The sequence below is a fragment of the Podarcis gaigeae genome (assembly GCF_964106915.1).
Source record: "Podarcis gaigeae genome assembly, chromosome: Z".
Lineage (NCBI taxonomy): Eukaryota > Metazoa > Chordata > Lepidosauria > Squamata > Lacertidae > Podarcis > Podarcis gaigeae.
In genome coordinates, this window is record NC_139691.1 from 29,108,366 (window position 1) to 29,129,549 (window position 21,184).

Here is a 21,184-nt window from a genome sequence, read left to right on the forward strand (position 1 = left end):
TTTTCTCATTAAAACATATACACTGCAATTGAAATATAGTCATTTACAAAATGTGTAAGATTACATCAAATAACAAACAAAAACTAAAATCAGAAAACATTTCATATGTTTAATATGGAGCTAGCCAATGGTAAGCTAGCACTCACCAATCTGCCAGTTCCTTTCTTTGGCTTCATTGTAAAACTGATGCAGCACAAGGAAATCAATAACATCTGGCATATCATGGTACCTGTGAAACAGAAGTGGAATAGCTCTTCAGAAGGAGGTAGTACAACCACAGACATGGCTTGAAGGTAATTATGATATTGATTCATATGTGTATTAGCAACTTCGTATTAATGTAACATTTTTATATGAAACTGTATTTTTGCAGCATTTTGTTTGTTGCTGCTTCAGTTTTTGTACATAGCTTAGAGATATTTTTAATATATTAAGCAGTACAGAAATTAAATAATCAATCAATCAATCAAAGAAGCCAGGCTAAATATTGCAGAGTGGTGGTGCACATTTTCCACCTTTTTAATAACATTTAAATCATGTTCTGTGCTTCTCTGCCATGTGATCAAATATATTGTCCGTGATTTGATGGCACAGGAAAATGCTCAAAGTGATGAGCATGCTTCTTTTCCTAAATATTATTAGGGAGACAAGTTTTTGAATTAGTTTGGGGGGGGGAGAGAATGTGAGTTGGTGATGGACAAGCGCCCATTTAGCCAGCCACTTACTTAATGGAAAATGATTCACCAGTCATTTTGCCTGAGGTTGGATAAAGAAAGGCAAGCTTCAAGCAGCAAAGCGTAGGTGGTCCAACTTCATACTTAATTCCCACAATCTTCACGAATTCTTGTTCCTGTTTGTCAAAACAGCACTGGAGGTCAAAGCTTAGTTGTGCATGTACATTTTATTTGAAGCACATACACAAAGGGGGTTGTTTTAAACAAGTGTGAATTCCCAAATTGACCATAAAAAACAAGCGTCCCCCCCGCCGCCACTTTTCATTCTACATTGATTCTGCATTAACTCATACATTCATGTCCACATTCTCACATGTATATTTATAACCTATCGCCTCCACACATCCATACTCCCTATTACTACTTTGCACGGGAATTGGAGGGAGGAGGGGAGAAGCTCAACAATATGATGGCAGGGGAGAAATTCAAGTTCACAAATGCAGATGTGCGGTTTCTGATAATGGCCTCTACACAATGTGAAGTTGAATGTGACCTTCAAGCCAAGTCCCACACTTCTGGATATCTGCTCTCTGCTTGTGACACAGTGTAATCTGCACCAGATGAGTTAATCAGATAGATGCTTCTGCACAGGATTATTTTGCCTCAAGTCTCCTTAAGTCTCTGTTGTTGGCAGGATGTGTGACTCAGACAGGTAGAGTATATGATTTGCACATGGGAGATCCCAGGTTCAATCTCTGGCATCTCCAGGTAAGGTTGGGAGTGATTCCTGCCCCAAAGCTTGGAGAGCTACTGCTGATTTGTGTAAGGCAATAGATTAGTCAATGGTCTAGCTTGGTATTAGGCAGGTTCACTGGGTTTATTCAACCCAGTGATAAAAAACAATATAACTCTGAAGCTCCCCTTACCCTGAGTTCTATTTTATTCCATGGTTGTTTCTGCATGTTTACACTGTAGATCTTTGCCTTTCGAACTGCACGCACATAAGCTTCATGCCCTTGCCTGAAATAGATTACCTGAAAGGAAGAAAATTAAATGACACACTGATTCATAATACACCAAGCCTCAGCTTTCAGAACTTATCCTTAATTTGGAAATAAATATCCCAAAGTAAATAAATAATGCTTCGCTTGCTAGTTCCTAAACATGCATCATTTGTGCATGCCAGGAGACACAAGGGAAAAGAAGAGACCTCAAAGATGTAGAAAAATCAATGTATTAAGGTTCAATGTACGTATTTCAAGAAACAGGACTTCTGATTCTTCGGGGATTGCTAAAACAATCTTCTGTGCTACGTGACTGAGCAGACTTTGCCAACCTGATGTGGAATTTCCAGTAATTTTAAACTTGTCTTATTAAAACAATGTGTATAAAACTGTATTAAAATCTACATAATGAATTTTAAAAGATTTTTAAAATAATTATTCCCAAGAGGCCTGAAGCATTTAATCTGGGGGCAGAGGTTCCAAAGGAAATAGCTATGTTGTTTATGTTTATGTATCCTCCTACCACAGCCAGAATCTTGTATGTGCAGAAATGGAAAGAAAAAGTCCCAATGAAAGAAGAATGGATTTTAAAGTAATGGACTATGTAGAGATGGCGAAGTTGACAGCAAATACAAGAGATCAAAAAGATGAGAATAAACTATAGCCAAATGAAATCACAAGCAGGATTTGAATAATAGGCAAGGGAAGGAGAATAAATAAACGACTGCAATATAAGTTATAATACAATAGAAAATAAATGGCAGCAGATAAAGGAATTCAGCAGGTACATCTTGGAAGGACGGATGGGAAGTCAAAATGTAAGAAATTATTATCCTGAAAGTGAATTGAATGTCAAATTTTGTGGGGGGGACTAATAAAATTATTTTACAAGATATATAATAAAATGAAATAAATTGCATAAAATGATTGCCAAGTACTTGCTGTTATCTTATATAGGCCTGAGCGTAACAGAAAAGTTAAAAAGCGAAGTGGCAAGGAGATGAGACAAAACAAGATGGCTGGCTGAATCTAAGCAGAGAAGTATGAGGAAGACACCTTCCATCAGCCCCAGTGCTTTGTCCTTGTTGGGAGCTGATCGATTGGTCTGACGAGGTTCATGAAGCTCCTTTTGCACATCAACTTACTACAGCTGAAATAAAGAAGTTCATTGCCGAATTCATTCAAGTTCCACTGTGGCCCTGTCATGCTCAATCTATGGAGAGGTGTGTACAACAAGTCACAGAGGCAGCAAGGCTACATCAGAGGCCAAGAAGCAAGTTGGCAGCTGATGTCCAAGAACGAAGCAAAGCAAGACCTGATGAAACTTGTTTAAGTTTCTTATAAACTGATGTCATTCTTTTCTAATGTTGCTTTATGTTGTACACTTAGTAGGATATGTTTTATGCAGAGAATTTAAAGTTTTCATAGCATTACCTGACATTTTCAGAAGGCAAAATTAAAATTAAGTTTGTATTTCTAAAAGCAGTTTCTGTGCTACTTAATCAAATGTAGATTCACCCAGCTAAATGTTGTCCAATCACAAAAAAATATTAGCAGATTTTAATTCCTCACACCCCAAATTATATACAGTGGTACCTCAGTTTTCGAACATAATCCATTCCAGAAGTCCGTTCGAGTTCCAAAACATTCAAAAACTGAAAACTGAAAGCGGAAGCCTCAAACCCAGCCAGATGGGCAGGGTATAAATAATAATTTACCATCATCATCATCATCATCATCATCAAAGTAGAAGACTCAATACAGAAAACTCAAAACAGAAACTGTGTTTCCTGATCAACTTCCAAGGCACGTTCAAAAACCGAGGCATTTACTTCTGGGTTTTCAGCATTCAAATTCCAAAACATTCGACTACGGAGGCATTTGAAAACCGAGGTACCACTGTATTTAAGACCCCTCACGGCAGAAATTTGCAAAAATTAGGTTTCACCCCCTAAAATGACATGCCCTGCTCCAGTTAAATAAACAAATAGCTACCTCATCCCCCATTTGTGGAACGAAGGGGGAACGCCGCGGTATGGTATCCAGTATCCAATGTGGAGCAAACCATTCTTCAGTGGGCTCACCATCCATCGAAAGCCGTCCACTAGGTTTCTTAAAACAAAAGCATTACAGAGTTTAAACACAAGTACCGTATTTTTTCGCTCCATAAAACACACTTTTTTCCTCCTAAAAAGTAAGGGGAAGTGTCTATGCATCTTATGGAGCGAATGCGTGGTTGATTGCTGGCTCCCTTTCTGGCCCCATCCCCTTGCCCAGAGCTCCACTGTTGAATGTTCTGCAGTTAGAGGCTGTTTCTTTCCCGAGTGACATGTGATAGGCTGATTGGATTATCTGTCTGGAAACTCTAGAAATGGCTCCCTTTCCTTTCCTAAAGAAGCTGCTGAACTGTGAGTTGAACCCCATAAAAACAGGATTTTTCCTCTTTGCAATGTAAGCTCAATAACTTTGAGCTGATCTTCAAAAAAAGCGGCTTTTCCCTTTTCCTCCTCTTAAATCTAGGTGTGTCTTATGGAGCGAAAAATACGGTAACTGGTTTACCTTTCCCAAAAGGGGGGAGGGGGTAAAGTTTTACTCAGAAAAGCCTAAAGACCTTTTTCCTTGTCTGTTTGGGTTTTTTGCGTTTTTCTTCCTGTCCCTTCATATCTTTCATATTTTCATCTTCAGAACTGCTACACATTTTGCGAGTTGCCTGTCTTGTTTGTCTTTTCGGAGGTTGAAGGTTTATTCCGGCATCTGCAGTCCAGTCAGAATATTCACTGGATGAATCGCTGAAAGATTCACATAACAAAATTCTTAGAAAACCCATTTTGTTCCCAGTGGGACATATTTTCAGGGCCACAAAGGGAAGACCAGAGCTTGCTGGTTGGGGGTGGAGAGGGGGAATTACTGATTATACTAGATGAAAAGCAAAAGGAAATAAAAACCCAACAACAGCCAAGTTAGGGTTTAGAATATATATAAACTAATACTATATTTCACGAATACCTTTCAAATTAATATATACCTATTTTTATAACCACCAAAATATAAAAGGAAGAAATTGATGTGGCTCTAAGGTATATGAAATCATTTGTAAATGATGAGCTCCATATGAAAGCAAACATAAAATCCTTCATTCATTACTAATATCAAAAGTGGTTTTATCAGGAACTCGGTATCATGAATACATTTACACATCTCTACCTGGCAGATCTACTGATATTGAGGCCTATTTAATTTCTCAATAAGAGAAAAAGTAGCGTTTAATGAGTGCTGCCACTCTTCCTTCTCCCAAACCATGGAAGACCCTCAACTCTGTCTGTGCCATGTAGCAGTGAGAAGAGAAATGAGGAGGACAGCAAATCCACCTCTACCTAGCAGCGCTACTGCCCATGAGGCCTTTGAGCTTCATCAAGATAGAAAGAGGAGATAAACACCACCTGTTGGTTATTGCCACCTCCTTTTTGTTTTTTGCTCTGTTGCTATGGTGGCCAAGGACATAAGTTTTTTGTCGTAGGTGCTTGTGGGCAACAATTTATATCAGTCAAGGCAAGAGCCTGCATGGTATGGAGAGTGGGGGTCAAAAATGTTAAGCTATTCAAAAGCCACAGAGTGAGTGTCAGTTGGCACATAGTAGGTTCCTCTTTGTGTTACAGGCAGAGAGGAAGTGAATGGGCTGCCATAAATGAAAACTGTAGATTTAAAGACCTAAGGGAAAACAAAGTTAAATAGATTCCCCTCCTTTAAGGTATTTAAAAACTTGCTGTTGTTGTTCAGATCAACAAGGTAGACAAACCAGAGCACAGAGAAATTAGGGAAACCACTTTGTAGAGTGAACAAAAGGTAATATAGTTCTGTTTAGAACAGAGGACTCAGCCGACCCAAACTGGGAAGATCTGGGGAGCAGGATGGCTCCTCCCTCCAGGAAGAGGAGGCAGAAGACTTGAAGGTCCCTGCCTATCCAGGTGAGTGGGAGGAACCATCTTATTAACTGAATGTGCTCCAGTCCACTCTGGAAAACAACAGTATCGAATGCTGCTGCGAGTGCAAAGAAAACGAGCAGGATTGCATTCCCCACATCTCTGATAAATGTTATCAAGAAGGATGACCGAGTCCATACGATGACCATGTCTGAATGCATCCAAGTAATTAGCTTCCTTCAAGCATGCCTAAAGCTGGACTGCAACCACCTTCTGAAGCACCTTGCCAAGTAAGGGGATATTTGTCACTGGGTGATAACTGTTTAACACTTCTAGGTCCTGTGAGGTCTACCCCCCCTCCATTTACTTTTTACTGTATTTTCATACTACAGCCAAAACAACAACAATATTGACAAGGCACAATATAGATAATGTTTACAGTTATGTTGAGTATAAGATGGAGAAGTTGTCAGTTTGGAAATGAAAATAAGATTTACCATTACAGCATAAAAGGAAGGATATTACAACAGTGCCGTTGATTAATAGTAAGTACATTTATTCTGAGACAGTGTGGTTAATGTTATTTAGTTGTTTTATTTATTTGTTAAATTATGTTATTTATAGTATAGAACTATACTTATTTATAGTATAGTTTTCAATAGTTATTTATAGTATAGAGTGTTATTTCTTTCTTAAATTTATTAAATGTAAGTATTCCATGTTACCTGACCCAATGGGGGTTATAACAAGTGTTCATTGGTGTGAATATATGCTATAAATGGCCACCAAACTATTTCAATTCCCCCCCCCCTTTGAAAGGACCTTAATCACCCAGCTGTGGTATGCTAGATGTTCTGAAAGTGCTACATCCCATATTCTATCAAGCCAGCCCTTCATGGTGAATCCTCTTGATTTCCAGTGCCTCTCTATTTCTAAGTTGGCCACTGCTAGTAATAGAGCTATTAATTTTGGATGTAATATATGAGGACCTTTTGAAAGTGGAATCATTAAAAAGGGGCCAAAGAAGGGTCAGGCGTTTTCTGTTTCATAATATTCAATAAATAGATATTTTATCGAATACAGTGATCCAAAAATCTTGCACAAAACAACTCTCTCACCACAACCCATCCAACATTCTGGAGATTGATTCTATTCAATTTAACTGGGGTCCAATGCCATCTATGTATTGTTTTGAAGGTGGGTTCTTGAATTCTGCAGACATGGTTTTAAAAGGTAATTTAACCCATTTAGCATTCTATACTTCATCCTGTAACTCCAGTCCTATGTCAGTCCCAGACACTCCTTTCAAAGATAACATGTTACCAGTCCATTCAAAAAGAAGGGCCTTATAAATACAAGATGTCACCACTTCTGAATTAGTGACCCCGTGTAAACCCTGTTATTTTCAGGCCATGTGAGTGAGTCCCTAATTCAGACCTAAACTGCTGCTGAGCAAAAGCAAAAGATATGGCTTTTCATCATAAGACACCAAAGCCATTTACAGAATAAAATATTTGAAACCTACTAGGACAGATATCATCCAAAAGTTGATACAGCTCCTCTTTTCTTAGTACAGTAGTTTATTATTTTTATAGGTATTGCATATTCTATACTCTTGCTCCCCCTACTGGCAAATTGATAGTATATTCATGCTCCAATATAGGTAGGTGTTAAAGGAAAACTGTAAAATGCCAATGATTTTGTCCAGCTTCCCCTGGACCTGCATGGTTGCTTTAAGAAAGGCATTATTTAGACCTGTAATCGTCATCTTATTAAGGTTTTGAAAAGGTAGTACTCTTAATCCAGAAGGATCTATGCAAAGTTCTGCATCAACCCATGGAATAAACCAATCTCTGACCTGGTAGATGTTTCCAAGACTACATTTATCTAGCTATCTCTGCTGCCATCCTAGCCAAGTAGGAGCTTGCGTAGGATAGCAGCAGGGAGGTTTTCCTAAGGAAGGGGTGCACCACTGCCTCCTTCAAGGCAGATGGCACCTCCCTACTCTCCAATGAAGCATTAATCACTACAGGGATCCATCCAATCTCCTAGAGCTAGTTTTAAGAAGCCAATATGAGAAAGTGTCAAGGAGGCAAGTGGTTGGTGGCAGTTCTTTAAGCAGCTTGTCCATATCCCCAGGATGCAATAATCTAAACCAATCCAGTATAGATGGAACAAATGTTGCTCTATAAACTTCCATTGGACTTGGCATCCAGGTCTGTCTGAACCTGAACAATTTTGTCTCTGAAGTATCTTTGCAAAGTTGTTATAGCACACCTCTGAAGGCGTCAGAGCATCCGTTATTGGCCAGATCATAAAATCCCATTCACTATTCTGAAAAGTTCTGCCAGACAGCTAATTGAGGGTGCAATGGTGGCAAAGAAGTAGGCTTTGTTTGCTCCCACCACTGCTACATGGTAGGCATGATGGTGCTTCCTCACGCATGTTTAGTCAAGTTTGCACCAAATCATACATCAACTGTACTGTAGTCTCTACCCCTCCTCCTATTTCACCCCACACAAATCACTGGAATACTGAGGCGATCTATGTGCTTGACAGTGAGGGCACTGCTCTGCTGTCATTTATGCTATGGTTGTTTAGGCATGTTACAGCAAACCAGCTTGTCTAATAAGGTAAAGGTAAAGGACCCCTGACAGTTAACTACAGTCGCAAACGACTCTAGGGTTGTGGTGCTCATCTTGCTTTACAGGCCAAGGGAGCTGGCATTTGTCCACTCCGCAGTGTTTTTCCGGGTCATGTGGTCAGCATGACTAAGCCACTTCTGGTGCAACAGAACACCGAAACCAGAGCAGTGCACAGAAACACTGTTTACCTTCCCACTGGAGCAGTACCTATTTATCTACTTGCACTTTGAGGCGTACTTTCGAACTGCTAGGTTGGCAGGAGCTGGGACCGAACAACAGGAGCTCACCCCATCGTGGGGATTCAAACCGCCGACCTTCTGATCGGCAAGCCCAAGAGGCTCAGTGGTTTGAGTTATGTTTTTTTTGGGTTACAAACGTTTTTAACCCAGAAGTGAGTGTTCTGAGCTCTCTGAAGCCTCGCCGCTGCCTGGAGCCAAGTCCGGACATCCACAGGGCCTACGGGGGCTCCACGAGCCAGGCCCCAACATCTGAGGGACCTACGGAGGCTCCGCAATCAGCCTCCAGCCGCAGGAGCTCTCTGATGACTCCACAAATGGCCAGAGCCAGGCCCTGACATCCGCAGGATGCCCAGCAGGTTGTGTCCCAGCCCCAAAGTTAGGTAAGGAACACTTACCTAACAAAGACCAAGAGCAGTGAAGCTATTAAGAAAACAAATATGAGCCTGGACCAAAAAGCCCTTTACCAACCCTTGCCCCACCGGCAGCTGTAGCAAGATGGGTGGCATCTAGCCAGGTAAGCCCACCTACCCTGTGGGAGGGGGGGAGTGTAAAATTTTGGGATTCTTGGGATTTGTTTATGTGAGTCTGCTCTGTGCCTTTGTCTCTGCTTTGCATAGGGCTAGGAGATATATTGATAATATTGTCCAATACCAGTTTCCAGACCACAATGCAATGACCATTTAAAAATAATTGGCAATACATGGCAAAGCCACTCCCGATCTCAGGAGGGGGGGGGGTTGCGGGGCTCACGACCCCACCCACACTCTCGCGGGGCTAGCTCCAGCCCCACGGGACTCAGGAACTCATTATTATTCAGTGTCAGCACCAGCCAATGGGTGGCGTCGGGGGGCAGATCTTCCGGAGGGCACTTAAGGTCAGGGTAGCCTGGGCTCGCCCCTTTTCTCTCCTCGCTGCAGCCTAAGGCCAATACCGCTCTTACCTGTAATCAATAAAGTTGTGGCCATTTTTCGCCCATTAACCTAAATTCTGTTGTCCGTGTCTTTATTTACCCATCTGTGGGAGGGGGCGGGTATTGCCACGCAAATCACTGTGTGTGTGTGTGTGTGTGTGTGTCCGCGCACGCACACACACGAGCGCGTGCACAGATATAACATGTGTTTGCCTGGTAGCAGTTGACAGAAAGCTCGGTTTCATGAAGCCACTGCCAATGCTGAGTCACTGACTTCCCTCTCAGATGTCGCAAAAGAAAAAAACAAAAAAACCAGCAGCTATCTCCAAAGACTGAGCCTTCACCCACCCTGCATAGTTCCATGTTTCAGACACTGTGATATATCACTAAATCACAATGTTTAACTGGTGATATATCATGATGTTGAAAACCAGATATCACCCGGCCCTACATAAGTACCTGAGTAACTTCTACCCCTTGGTTCAAGCAAGCATACTGTGTCTTGTCCTATTTGAACCCCGGCTATGCTTTACAAGTTGTAAGCCAGAAATAAGCCAAGGTTTATTACTGGTTTATTTCTGGCTTACTGCTTAGTTTGCATGAAACACATAAACCACACTTTACATTCATACAATATGACAAAGCATACTTGACTCATTTGAGCCAAGGTGGGGGGTGGGGAGAATTGGGAGAAACTATTGTAATTAAAAACATGGTTTAAAATGTGCAATTGAGGCATTACTATAGAGACGTGTCACTCTAGACACACGTGTGTTTAATTCTGGGGGCCATCAAATATGTTATATGAATTTATAAGTTATTTACTTTTTTCCTTTACATTTTTTACAGCTTGGCTGTTGATCTGCTGTGATTATCTTGTTCAGATTCTGCAGAGGATGAGACTAACAACAAGGGGAAGCAGGTAAACTGAAAGGAAGAAGTTAGCACTCACAAGTTTATTTGCTATCAGTTTAGCAGATAAAAATCTGCACTAATTTCTGTTACTTGTACAAAATTCTTGTTGTTGAGCAGCAAAAAGTTCCTATGTAGAGCTGTGCACATGGTGCCCTCCCCACATTAGGTGGCCTTGTATCAAGCAGCACATTCATTGTGAAATATTCCCCTTTAAAACAGAGTAAGAGAAATTACCTAGAGCTGCTTTCACTTTGCCATGCAGTGACATTGTCATCCACAGACGCATCACTTGTGCCACCTGTGTCATCTTCCTGAGAGGGGAAGAAAAGAGAAAGCTTTGTCCATTTGCTCCATCACTTTGCTACAGTCACAAATTTGCTAGCAGAAAGATGAGTTCCCTCTCATATTGCACACCTCCTGTTACGTGTAGGTCTAAAAGACACTGTCAATAACTAAACGGGGAAGGGCTGCAGCTCAGTGGTAAAGCATCTGTTTTGAATGCAGAAAGTCCCAACATCTTCAGATAGGGCTGAGAGAGACTCCTGCCTGAAATCCTGGAGAGCTGCTGTTGCCAGTCAGTGTAGGCAACACTGAGCTAGATGGACTGATGGTCTCACTTAGTATACAGCAGCTTATCTTCTCAAACTGACTCAAAGGAGTGCAAAGAAAGCACCTGTGTCCGTCTTTTGTCACAAACTGTAAAATCCAAAGCTGAGCATTAAGCAAAGCTTTAGTAACTGCTCTTGACATTAGATACAGCGGGCGAACAGAAAACTGCAAGGGAAAACATCTTCCATGAACATCAAAGCTGCCATTACAGCATTCCAGAACTAGCAGAGTGCCAGACTCATAAGAGCAGTCCTGTTAAGGGCAAACAGCCAGCATTTCTCCCTCCAGAATGTTTGCAGACCTGGAGATTGGACTCAAATAGCAATAAGGGAAGATAGCTGAATTAATAATTATACTTAGCATCTGTAAGCATCTTATAGATGTGTTATAAGGATTACAATTAGATAATGCAAGAGAAGAGCTGTAATTCTTACAGCAACCCTATGAGGTCATACTATCACCCATATTCTCAGACAAGCATGCTTTTATAAAGCCACGCAGTAAATTCATGATAAAGGCAAGATTTGAATTGGAGGTTTCTGTTTCATAGCATCTTAGCCACTACGCTACACAAACTCCCAACCATAACAATTTGAGGGTGATCTAAATAGCTGGTAGGGGTTTTCGTACTGGCAAAACCAACCTGTTCACAGATCACTGCCAGCTCCTAATTGTCCAACTGAATTTGTCTTGAACTCATTTCCAGTCTTACTTTTGCTAATTGTGACAAAACTCTAACTCCAACATTTTGATCATATTTGGTAATGGTTTAAAGTCCACTGTTTATTTTAATGCTTTCCCCCACTAACACGATTTAATATAATAACCAGACACCTGACCTCAGAAGAGCTTTCAGAGTCTTCCTGAGTATGTGAGCTTCTTCGTACACCTTGTGAATGATGATCAAAGGTGGAGCGCGTTTGGTAAGCATGCTGACGCTTGCGTTGGTTTCTTCGCAAAGATCGCCCACTGCCGGGTTGATAATCACACTTTCACAGTACCAGGGAAGAACAGAACACAGAATTTGAGATTACAGAGGAAAGTTTGCAGCATCGAACATCAAGATTGACCAAATCTATGCAATAATGTATGGCTGGCTCATGCCTGTAATGCTGAACTATGGCTCTCTAACAGGTGAGCATTTTTATTCAAAACCTTGGTTGAAGTGTTTGAAACATCCATTTTAGCCAGTAAAAGGGTCTGTTTCACTATTCCAGCCTTAAATATTCATTGTGTAGATAAAGTTCTTTTCCTCACTGTACCCAAACCCCCAAGTGTTTCAAGAGCATACTGCAGTATAAGCTATAATAAACCCACAACCAATGCAAATTAAACAACTGAGCTAAAAGCAGAAGTAGGGAACCTGTGGCCCTCCAAATGTCAGACTCCAACTCCCATCAGAGACCAGAGGTGATGGGATATTTATTGGCAGGGAGGCCATGAGTAGCACAGTGAACAGGACACCATCAGAATCCTTAACCTGCCTCATGTGTTCAACACAAGTTAGATCTGTACTTAGGCGGGGGTGGGGTGGGGAACAAGAAACTTGGGGGAGAGAGACTGAATTCTTATAAACTATACAGTGGCACCTTGGTAGTCGAACAGCTTGAGTCCCGAACAAATCAGCTCCTGAACGCCACAAACCCGGAAGCAAGTGTTCTGGTTTGCGAACATTTTTTGGAAAATGAACATCCGAAGCAGCTTCCGATTGAGTGCAGGAAACTCGCCTTAGTTTTTGAACCAAGCCGAGCCTTGGTTTTCGAACTGTTTCGGGAGTCAAATGGACTCCTGGAACAGATTAAATTCGAGAACCAAGATACCACTGTACATGGGGGGGTGGGGAGGAATCTGGTCTGATGTTGCCCTGAACACTTAGACAGGCAAGGATTGGGGGGGGGGGCACAACTCTGCCCCTGCTGGCCCAAACTGTGGGTGAATGAGATTATATTTAAAACTGGTCTGATGTTTAACAGCAGTATCTTCAGGCTTGAGGGCTGGCTGACAGGACACTGGTTCCCCAGTTGGAGGAGGAAGAGCCAGCATGCAGCAATCAACAATAAGCATTCAACGCCCTCTGTATCTGCCCTGTCTCATGCCTTACACCATACCTCCCACTACCTGCAACCACTATAATTGGAGCCTCCTTGCTCTCCCTACCTAATCCCTTACTCTTAAAAAGGTAAAGGACCCCTGACAGTTAAGTCCAGTCATGATCGACTCTGGGGTTGCGGTGCTCGTCTCGCTTTTCTGACCAAGGGAGCCGACATTTGTCTGCAGATCATGTGGCCAGCATGACTAAGCCACTTCTGGCAAAACCAGAGCAGCACACGGAAACGCCATTTACCTTCCCGCCGGAGCGGTACCTATTTATCCACTTGCACTTTGATGTGCTTTCAAACTGCTAGGTTGGCAGGAGCTGGGACAGAGCAACGGGACCCCACCCCGTCACAGGGATTCAAACTGCCAACCTTCTGATCAGGAAGCCCTAGGCTCAGTTGTTTAGACCACAGCACCACCCACATCCCCAATCCCTTACTCTTACTCCCAATTTATTAATGTATATGAATATACATGGAGTTTATCCATTTATCTGTATAGTCTGAGGACATGAACCCACTTGCATCATTCTTCCTAAGATGAGGAGGCCCAAATGAGATACCCTCCAGTTCCCTGGCTCTCTACTTTGAAGTCAAGTTTAAAGCTACGCTAAGCTTATTCATCATATTATGCACCACCAGCCTCATTCCCCTGCAATTTATGTGGAACTTTGCTCTTTTGCACAAGCTTAGATAAAAAGGTAAAGGTAAAGGTACCCCTGCCCGTACGGGCCAGTCTTGACAGACTCTGGGGTTGTGCGCCCATCTCACTCAAGAGGCCAGGGGCCAGCGCTGTCCGGAGACACTTCCGGGTCACGTGGCCAGCGTGACATCGCTGCTCTGGTGAGCCAGAGCCGCACACGGAAACGCCGTTTACCTTCCCGCTGGTAAGCGGTCCCTATTTATCTACTTGCACCCGGAGGTGCTTTCGAACTGCTAGGTTGGCAGGCGCTGGGACCGAGCAGCGGGAGCGCACCCCGCCGCAGGGATTCGAACCGCCAACCTTTCGATCGGCAAGTCCTAGGCGCTGAGGCTTTAACCCACAGCGCCACCTGCGTCCCACAAGCTTAGATACTCCCTAAAAAATCCTGGACGCCTGTGGTATTTCAGCCCTTCCTCCCAACAGCACTGCCCACCAAAGCATTAAGATCCTGTATCTGTGCTTGGCTACCTAGCTCTTAGCATGGAATACACAGGATTTCTGAAAACAAGCAAAATTTCTCACCCTTTGTAAAGTATGGGAAGGCTTTCTCTTCTTTTCAAGAGTATACAGATGAATTTCTAATTCGCCTTTTGCAGCTCGGCATTCCTCTTGAACTCTTAAGAAGATGGTAAGTTTGGGTTAATCTTTGAACCTTTAAACATGTTCTTAGATTTTCATCACCCTGGCTTCCAAGCTTTTTTATTTATTTTATTTATTTATTAATTTTTTGCTGGGGGTGGGGGATTCAGAATTTTCCCCATCTATTGAAGCTAGTGTACTTCAATCTAGAATTCTATATGCACTCCTGCTATGTGTTCATTTCAACAGAGAGATTAGATCTGCATGTACAAAAGAAAGACGCAACAGCCACCACTTAATTGAACGGGGAAACTGTTCTGGATGAGAAAATTTGATGCGCAAACTGGAGCTTGCTCAGCCAGGATAGTTGGTGGATAAGTGTGGTCTTTATTTTGCACTTAAAGAACAGACGTCAGTGCAGGGTGGCTAAAAATGTAATCCTGTGCAATTTCCTGTGGCAGGCCACAGTGAGCACAGCAGAGTTTATTCCTGAATTCACATGTATAAGATTTCATGCGCAAAGCTACCATTTCTCAAAACTGCAAATTTAATGGGAAGAGAGAAAAATATTATGCTTTTAGGACTTTTTGAGCAAATCAAATGGTCTTTGATTAGAGCAGTTGTGGGAAACCTTTCCCAATTGGTGAACTGGATCCTGAGCTCCCCCACCCGGGGAAGGCCACTTTGACAGATGAGGAGGACTGCCCACCTATTAATCACCTGCCATCAGCATGACACCAAGCAGTCAATTTTTTCCTTTGTAGCACAAACTGAGCTCAAGCTGTGCTGCAAGGAAAAACCCAATCCAAAGTTACCACTGATAAGCTGATAAGGCACTGTTCAAGTCTGGCTTTTGGCTGATTCCAACCAGTTTGCTGTTACTCTCAAACAGCTGATCTGCAGCAACAGCAAGTCTCCCTTGCGAAAGAAGTGCACTTTAAGGCTCCAAATTGTTCACTGGCAGCTACATCACAAATGACGTCAGGTGTGGGGCAAGTGGGTGTGGTCTTGGAAAATGGCTTTGTGGGCCAAACAGGGACTTGTACTAGGTCTAATCAGGCCTGTGGGCTAGAGGTTCTTCATTTCCAGATTAGAGGGATCCTTACAGCAGCGTCTCTAGGAAGGGGTAATTTATCAAACAATGCCCCTTGCAATTCTACAAGGACTGGAACAAAGGTGTATAGAGTGCTGTGTTTCTGTGGTGCTGCAACTGGTGTATTCATGTTCCAAGTCCAGCAAAAGCAAGGGAACACTAGAGAAAAGCAACACAGCTATGTAAACACTATATTTGGGGCCTTGTTGCTTAACCCACCAAACCACAGCTCTCTGCTGCCTATGTCTGTCAATTTCAAGTATGAACTGGTGAAGAACCAGCCTTGACCTATGCATTTGTTACCTGGGCTGTTGTAACATACTCCCTCAGTGAAGATGGAATAATTAAAGCTTGGTCACTCCCTTTCTAAAACAACCAAGAATTCAGATATTCTCTGCATGTGGTAGGGTATAATATAAACCTGCAGCAAGGCCTCTTGATGCTGGGGAGTGCAGTGAAAACCTATTCCCCAAGCTAGGCAGAAATCAAAGCTGAGGCACAATGGAGACAAAAACTGTTTCTATTAGCATACATTCAAAAAGGATAACGCTTGAAGGTTTCACTATTAAAGGCACAGTATTTATTTTCTCCCTGAAATGCCATTTTAGGTTTAAACTTCACTTATAATTCTCTACAACAGAACTGTTTCTATTAAAAGTATCTCCTCCTACAATTACTATTTGCTTTCCCTCTTCCTAAAGTATATCTATCCTCTTTCTCAGTCTATTTCCCCCACCTGAGGAAATTAAACAGGCTTATCCTGCCAGACAGACCCCTAAGCACACCTAGCTACCTTTGTAGCCAGGCTCTATCGGCCATGTAAACTTTCAAATTTCTTTACCAGCCCCATACACTCCTGATTGGCTGTTTCTCTCCCCTGCCATGACTGGCTAAGGGTTTCCAAGATGGTTACCTACAGGTATGTCCGTCAGTTAAACCTCCTACTTTGGCTTAGGTTTAGAAAAGCTAAAGAAGGGAGTTGGTGTGACAGCAAGCAAGCAAACAAGCAAACAAACAAACAAACAAACAAACAAACAAACAAACAAACAAACAAACATACTCTGCTGATCTGTAACATGGGTGAGTTCCTTAAAACGATTCCAGGAAGATCATGGCACACACATGCATAAAGACAAAACCTGAAATAATTCTAAACATTGTTTTTACCTGCTAACCCCAGGATGCAGCTCGTTCACCACCACTCTCCTACTCCATGCCATGAGATCCCTCTCCGTGGCCATCTGACTTCTAGGAGCGTTGTGGTGCATCTGCCGAACACCTTCAATCTGACCACTCCGTCTGAGCCCAACATTTGGGGGGGAAGCTATATCCAAACTTGGACTTCTCAAAGCTACCAAAACAAACCAGAAGACTAATCAACTTCCCCCAACGTGTTTGTTGTATCAAAAGACGACCAATGAACACTGAATCCTTCTACACTTGTCTAGAAGAATAATAGATGACTCTTACTATTAGCAGGCTGCAATCTGATTTGCAGAAGATTTGAAGTAGCTTCACTTCCATTAAGTCTTCTCTGATCTTGCTCTCGTTGTAGCTCCCTGATCATTCCATCAAGGATGCTTTCTTCTTGGTCATTAGTCTGCTGCCCAATCACCTGCTCCACAACTTCACCATCACCTTTGCAAGAAAAAGAGCATCAAGTGAACATTCCGAGATGTACAACAATACTTTATTAGAGTGAATGCCAAAAGGTGTGCCATGGGAGACCCCGAAGCAGGTTACCATGTGCCCATCAAGAACCTTGTGCTAGCCAGTGAGCCCGCATGCTAGTACTGAACTGAACTGAACTATTTTTCCTTGACACACAGGTGAAAGAAGAGCCCCGTGCAACTCAGAAGACTGCATTCTCCATTTAAAGTAAGAATTAAACGTAGGAACCGCTTGCTCATTAAAAAAAAGGAACTGTTGTCTGGCTAGGTGTTTATGTATGCACAATATTCATCTTGCCTGCAGGTTTAGGATCCTATCCAACGCAGAGCCTGGAGGTCTCTTTGGAGGTCAAGGCTTGTGATCCTGCAGATAAACCTTACTCCATCTGGACTGGAAGAATCTCACAGTAGTTTGAAAACAACCTGAAGAACCCCATCTCAGGGACAACTCACTCATCCCCCCATAATCCATCAAACCCTTCTTTCAGTTCCTGATTCCCACCCACCCCCAGGTCTCAAGAGCAAATGCAGCAACAGACCTGACAGGAAGTCCAAGGGGCCAGAGGAGCACCTACTTGGCTCACAGACAGATCTATTGCTGCAAGTCTATGTGGAAGGGACTACTTGGGGGGAGGAAGGTGATCCTGCTGCAAACAATGACCTAGCAGAGCAACTGACAGTGATTATAAGTCTTCTCTGAACCTGTACTGGGTTAACATATCATCACTGTCATCATCTTATTTGTATGCCACCATTCCATTCCATAGTTAGAAACCATGACTCCAGCTCCAGCCTGGATCAGCACCAACTGGAAGCAGATCACCCCTATGGATTCAATCTTTTACACCTTTGACCAGATCTCATTTGTGTTGTGTATTTGTTGATTTTTTCAAGTCTCCCTTGTATTGTGTAATTTTCTGGCCTCACTCTGCTAAAACGTTTTTTGCAGGTGATTAAACCTATCTATAAAGGTTAAAACGTAATGCACCTGATGAAATGGTATCTGACCAACAAATATGATACAATAAGTCTGTAGGTCTTTAAGGTGCCACTAGACACTGTTTTTCATTTTTCTTTATTTTATTCTGAAACAGACTAACACAGCTCCCACCCTGGAATTTGTTTCTAAAGGTATTATTGTCACACTTGTTCTAGGACAGTGCTACTCAAAGTGGTAGTCCCTGGACTACTGCCAGTCCATGGGCCATCAGCTGCTAGTCCATCATGAGTTTCCTGCCCTCCTTACTGAATGTGTGGGTCTCTTGCACCAAGCAGCAGATCGTGCCGCCACTGCCACCTCTCTTTCTGCTTTTCACTGCTTCCCACTAGCTTGAGCAGAGGTGAGTCTTTCATGGAGCACTAGGCCTTGCAGTCTTCCAGGCCTGACTGACTGACTGGGCAGGTATGATGACAGTGACACTATTCTCTGACCAGTCACGAGAGGGGTGAACGAGAAAGGGGAAAAGACCTTCATCAGATCACCCAATAAGAGTTGTGGGGAGAGGAAAATATTATTTTGACTTCTTGGGGGGGAGGGATTGGACTGCAGTATCGTGTGAGTTCACTTGAGTCCTGTATAAGGAAGCACCTACAGGCTGTTCTAATCTGAATCACAGGAACAGGAGTGTAGCCAGTGGTGGAGCTAAATTTTTGGGGCCCTGAGGCTTGAAATGTTGTGGGGGCCCTTCGCAACCAGCAACAAACCACTTCCTCAATAGGGTTTTTCCACAACTGATCAATTAAAACAAATTAACTACTACATCTCAGATATTGATTTAAATTGCTGTACTGAATTATCTCACATGTACAAGTCACTGGTGTGAACAAAAATTTCCTTTGCCTTTTAGTTTCCAAGCTACCTTAACACTCCACCTTTATAACATCTGAACTACTGACTCTCAAACTTTAGGATTGTTGAAATATATATAACAAAAAATTAATCAATTTGAGTTGTGTGACTCAAATTGTGTCTATTTTAAGCAATATGGGCTAGAGTCAGTATTAGGGCCCCTCTAAGATTAGGGGCCCTGAAGCTTAAGCTTCATTAGTTTCATAGTAGAGGACGCCCACGAGTGTAGATGCATGTAAACGGATCAGGATCCTGCCTCATGAGAGCCTTTTCTTTGGGAAACACTCAGCTGAATCCTGAACATCTCTGCACATTCATTCACAGAAGCTCCACTGAATTGGCTTACTCCCAAATACAAGGAGTGTGCATGACACCTTTCTTCCCCACTGCTAATCGCCCCCTTACTTCTGTCTACATGCGACCCAGTAAATAAGATCTTGAAGCCTGGTAACTCTGATCAGGCCTCTGATAGTATTTTGAAAAGGATTAGATAGTCCCCACAATTCGAAGGGACCAAATTCCTGGACTCAAGACAAAATGTTACACTTGACAACAACCCTTAGTAACTCACATTCTATTAAGGTAGTAATAACAGCTTACTCCCAAGTAATAGACAACTGTGGTACAATAGCTAAGCCTGCATCTGTTACCCTCTCTAATCCCTCCCCTTGGTTTGACCAGGAATGCTATACAGAGAAAAGATTGCTCAGAATATCGTTCAGAGACCTTTGCAAAAAGGGTGACGATAAAACAAAAAAAAAACTATTTTACTCGTAGGAAGTTATATAATGAACTTATTGCTAAGAAGAAGAAAATATACCATCAGAATAAATGGACACACTTAATAAATGCAGTAAAAGTGAATGATCATAAAACCTTCTGGCAAATAACCTCTGGCTATCAGAATACTATTTTTTAATTGTACCTACCATTCCCTCCCAAACCTGAGTGGACTACTATTTTAAAATACTCAAAATCTCCCCCTGCTTTCTTCCAAATGCTGATGAGCCTGTCCTCTTTATTATACCAAACTTGCCCCCAGTAAGCTCAGACAAAATTATGGAACTTATTGCAGAGCTTAAACCCCGTAAGGCCCCTGGCTCTGATGGGATTTCTGCTGAGGTTTTGAAAAAAGTATGCACATCGGTGGACATCACCACTTGCTAACCTTTTAACTCTTAAAGATGAATATGGAATTATACCATAATCGTGGTTAACTTCTGTAATCATCCCAATTTATAAAAAAAGGTGATCCTGAACAGCCGTGTAATTATCACCCTATCGGTCTGCTGTCCACTATAAGTAAACTCTAAACATTTAGAGCGCTGTTGGATTGGATTAAAAGGAATAGAATTATTGGTCCTTAACATTTGTAAATCAGATTTACAAAATAGAAATCAACTATTGATCACTGTCTCTCACTTGCCTTTCTAGCGGATAAGTATAAGAAATCCGAAAGGGGAAATTTATATGTATTCTTGCCCCACATTTATTTAATCTATTTTTGAATGATATGAAACAACATCTACTCGTTGTGAATGGCAACCCTCCTAGGTTAGGATCTAAGGCAGTTCCTATGCAGTGGGATCTAAGGTAGTTCCTATACAGTGGTACAGTGGTACAAACAGTCCTGCTTACGAACACATCGGGTTACAAACTCCACAAACCCAGAAGTAGGTGTCCTGGGTTGCGAACTTTGCCCCGGGATACGAACGCAATCCACAGGAGGCCTATGTAGGGAATGTGCGCCTCAGGTTAAGAACACTTCAGGTTAAGAATGGACTTTCCAGAACGAATTAAGCTCGTAACCCGAGGTACCACTGTACATTTATATGCAATGACACTGTCCTCCTCTCCTGCAGGTGGCGCTGTGGTTTAAACCACTGAGCCTCTTGGGCTTGCCGATCAGAAAGTCGGCAGTTCAAATCCTCACGATGGGGTGAGCGCCTGTTGCTTGTCCCAGCTCCTGCCAACCTAGCAGTCTGAAAGTATGCCAGTGTAAGTAGATAAATCGGTACCACTGAGGCAGGAAGGTAAACAGCATTTCCATGTGCTCTGGTTTCCATCACGGTGTTCCGTTGCACCAGAAGCAATTTAGTCATGCTGGCCACATTACCTGTCTGTGAACAAACACCAGCTCCCTCGGCCTGAAGAAAGATGAGCGCCACACCCCACAGATGCCTTTGACTGGACTTAACCATCCAGGGGTCCTTTACCCCCTCTCTTTTTTTTAACCTCTCCTGCACCAGAGTTCTAAAAGTTCTAAAAGCGTACTTTC

At 42.4% G+C, this 21,184-nt stretch overlaps 1 protein-coding gene across 1 annotated transcript in view; it reads right to left on the reverse strand.

The window, feature by feature from the left end:
• BRWD3 (bromodomain and WD repeat domain containing 3) overlaps positions 1-21,184 on the reverse strand; it is a 75,318-nt gene that overhangs the window by 20,518 nt on the left and 33,616 nt on the right. Inside the window, exons 18-27 of the mRNA XM_083722008.1 lie at positions 16,858-17,025; positions 16,555-16,738; positions 14,238-14,331; positions 11,756-11,905; positions 10,542-10,618; positions 4,290-4,467; positions 3,674-3,790; positions 1,601-1,708; positions 726-850; positions 147-229 (exon numbers count right to left, since the gene is read on the reverse strand). Of these exons, the coding sequence (XP_083578134.1) occupies positions 147-229; positions 726-850; positions 1,601-1,708; positions 3,674-3,790; positions 4,290-4,467; positions 10,542-10,618; positions 11,756-11,905; positions 14,238-14,331; positions 16,555-16,738; positions 16,858-17,025 (1,284 nt within the window). The remainder of the gene's footprint in view (positions 1-146; positions 230-725; positions 851-1,600; positions 1,709-3,673; positions 3,791-4,289; positions 4,468-10,541; positions 10,619-11,755; positions 11,906-14,237; positions 14,332-16,554; positions 16,739-16,857; positions 17,026-21,184) is intronic.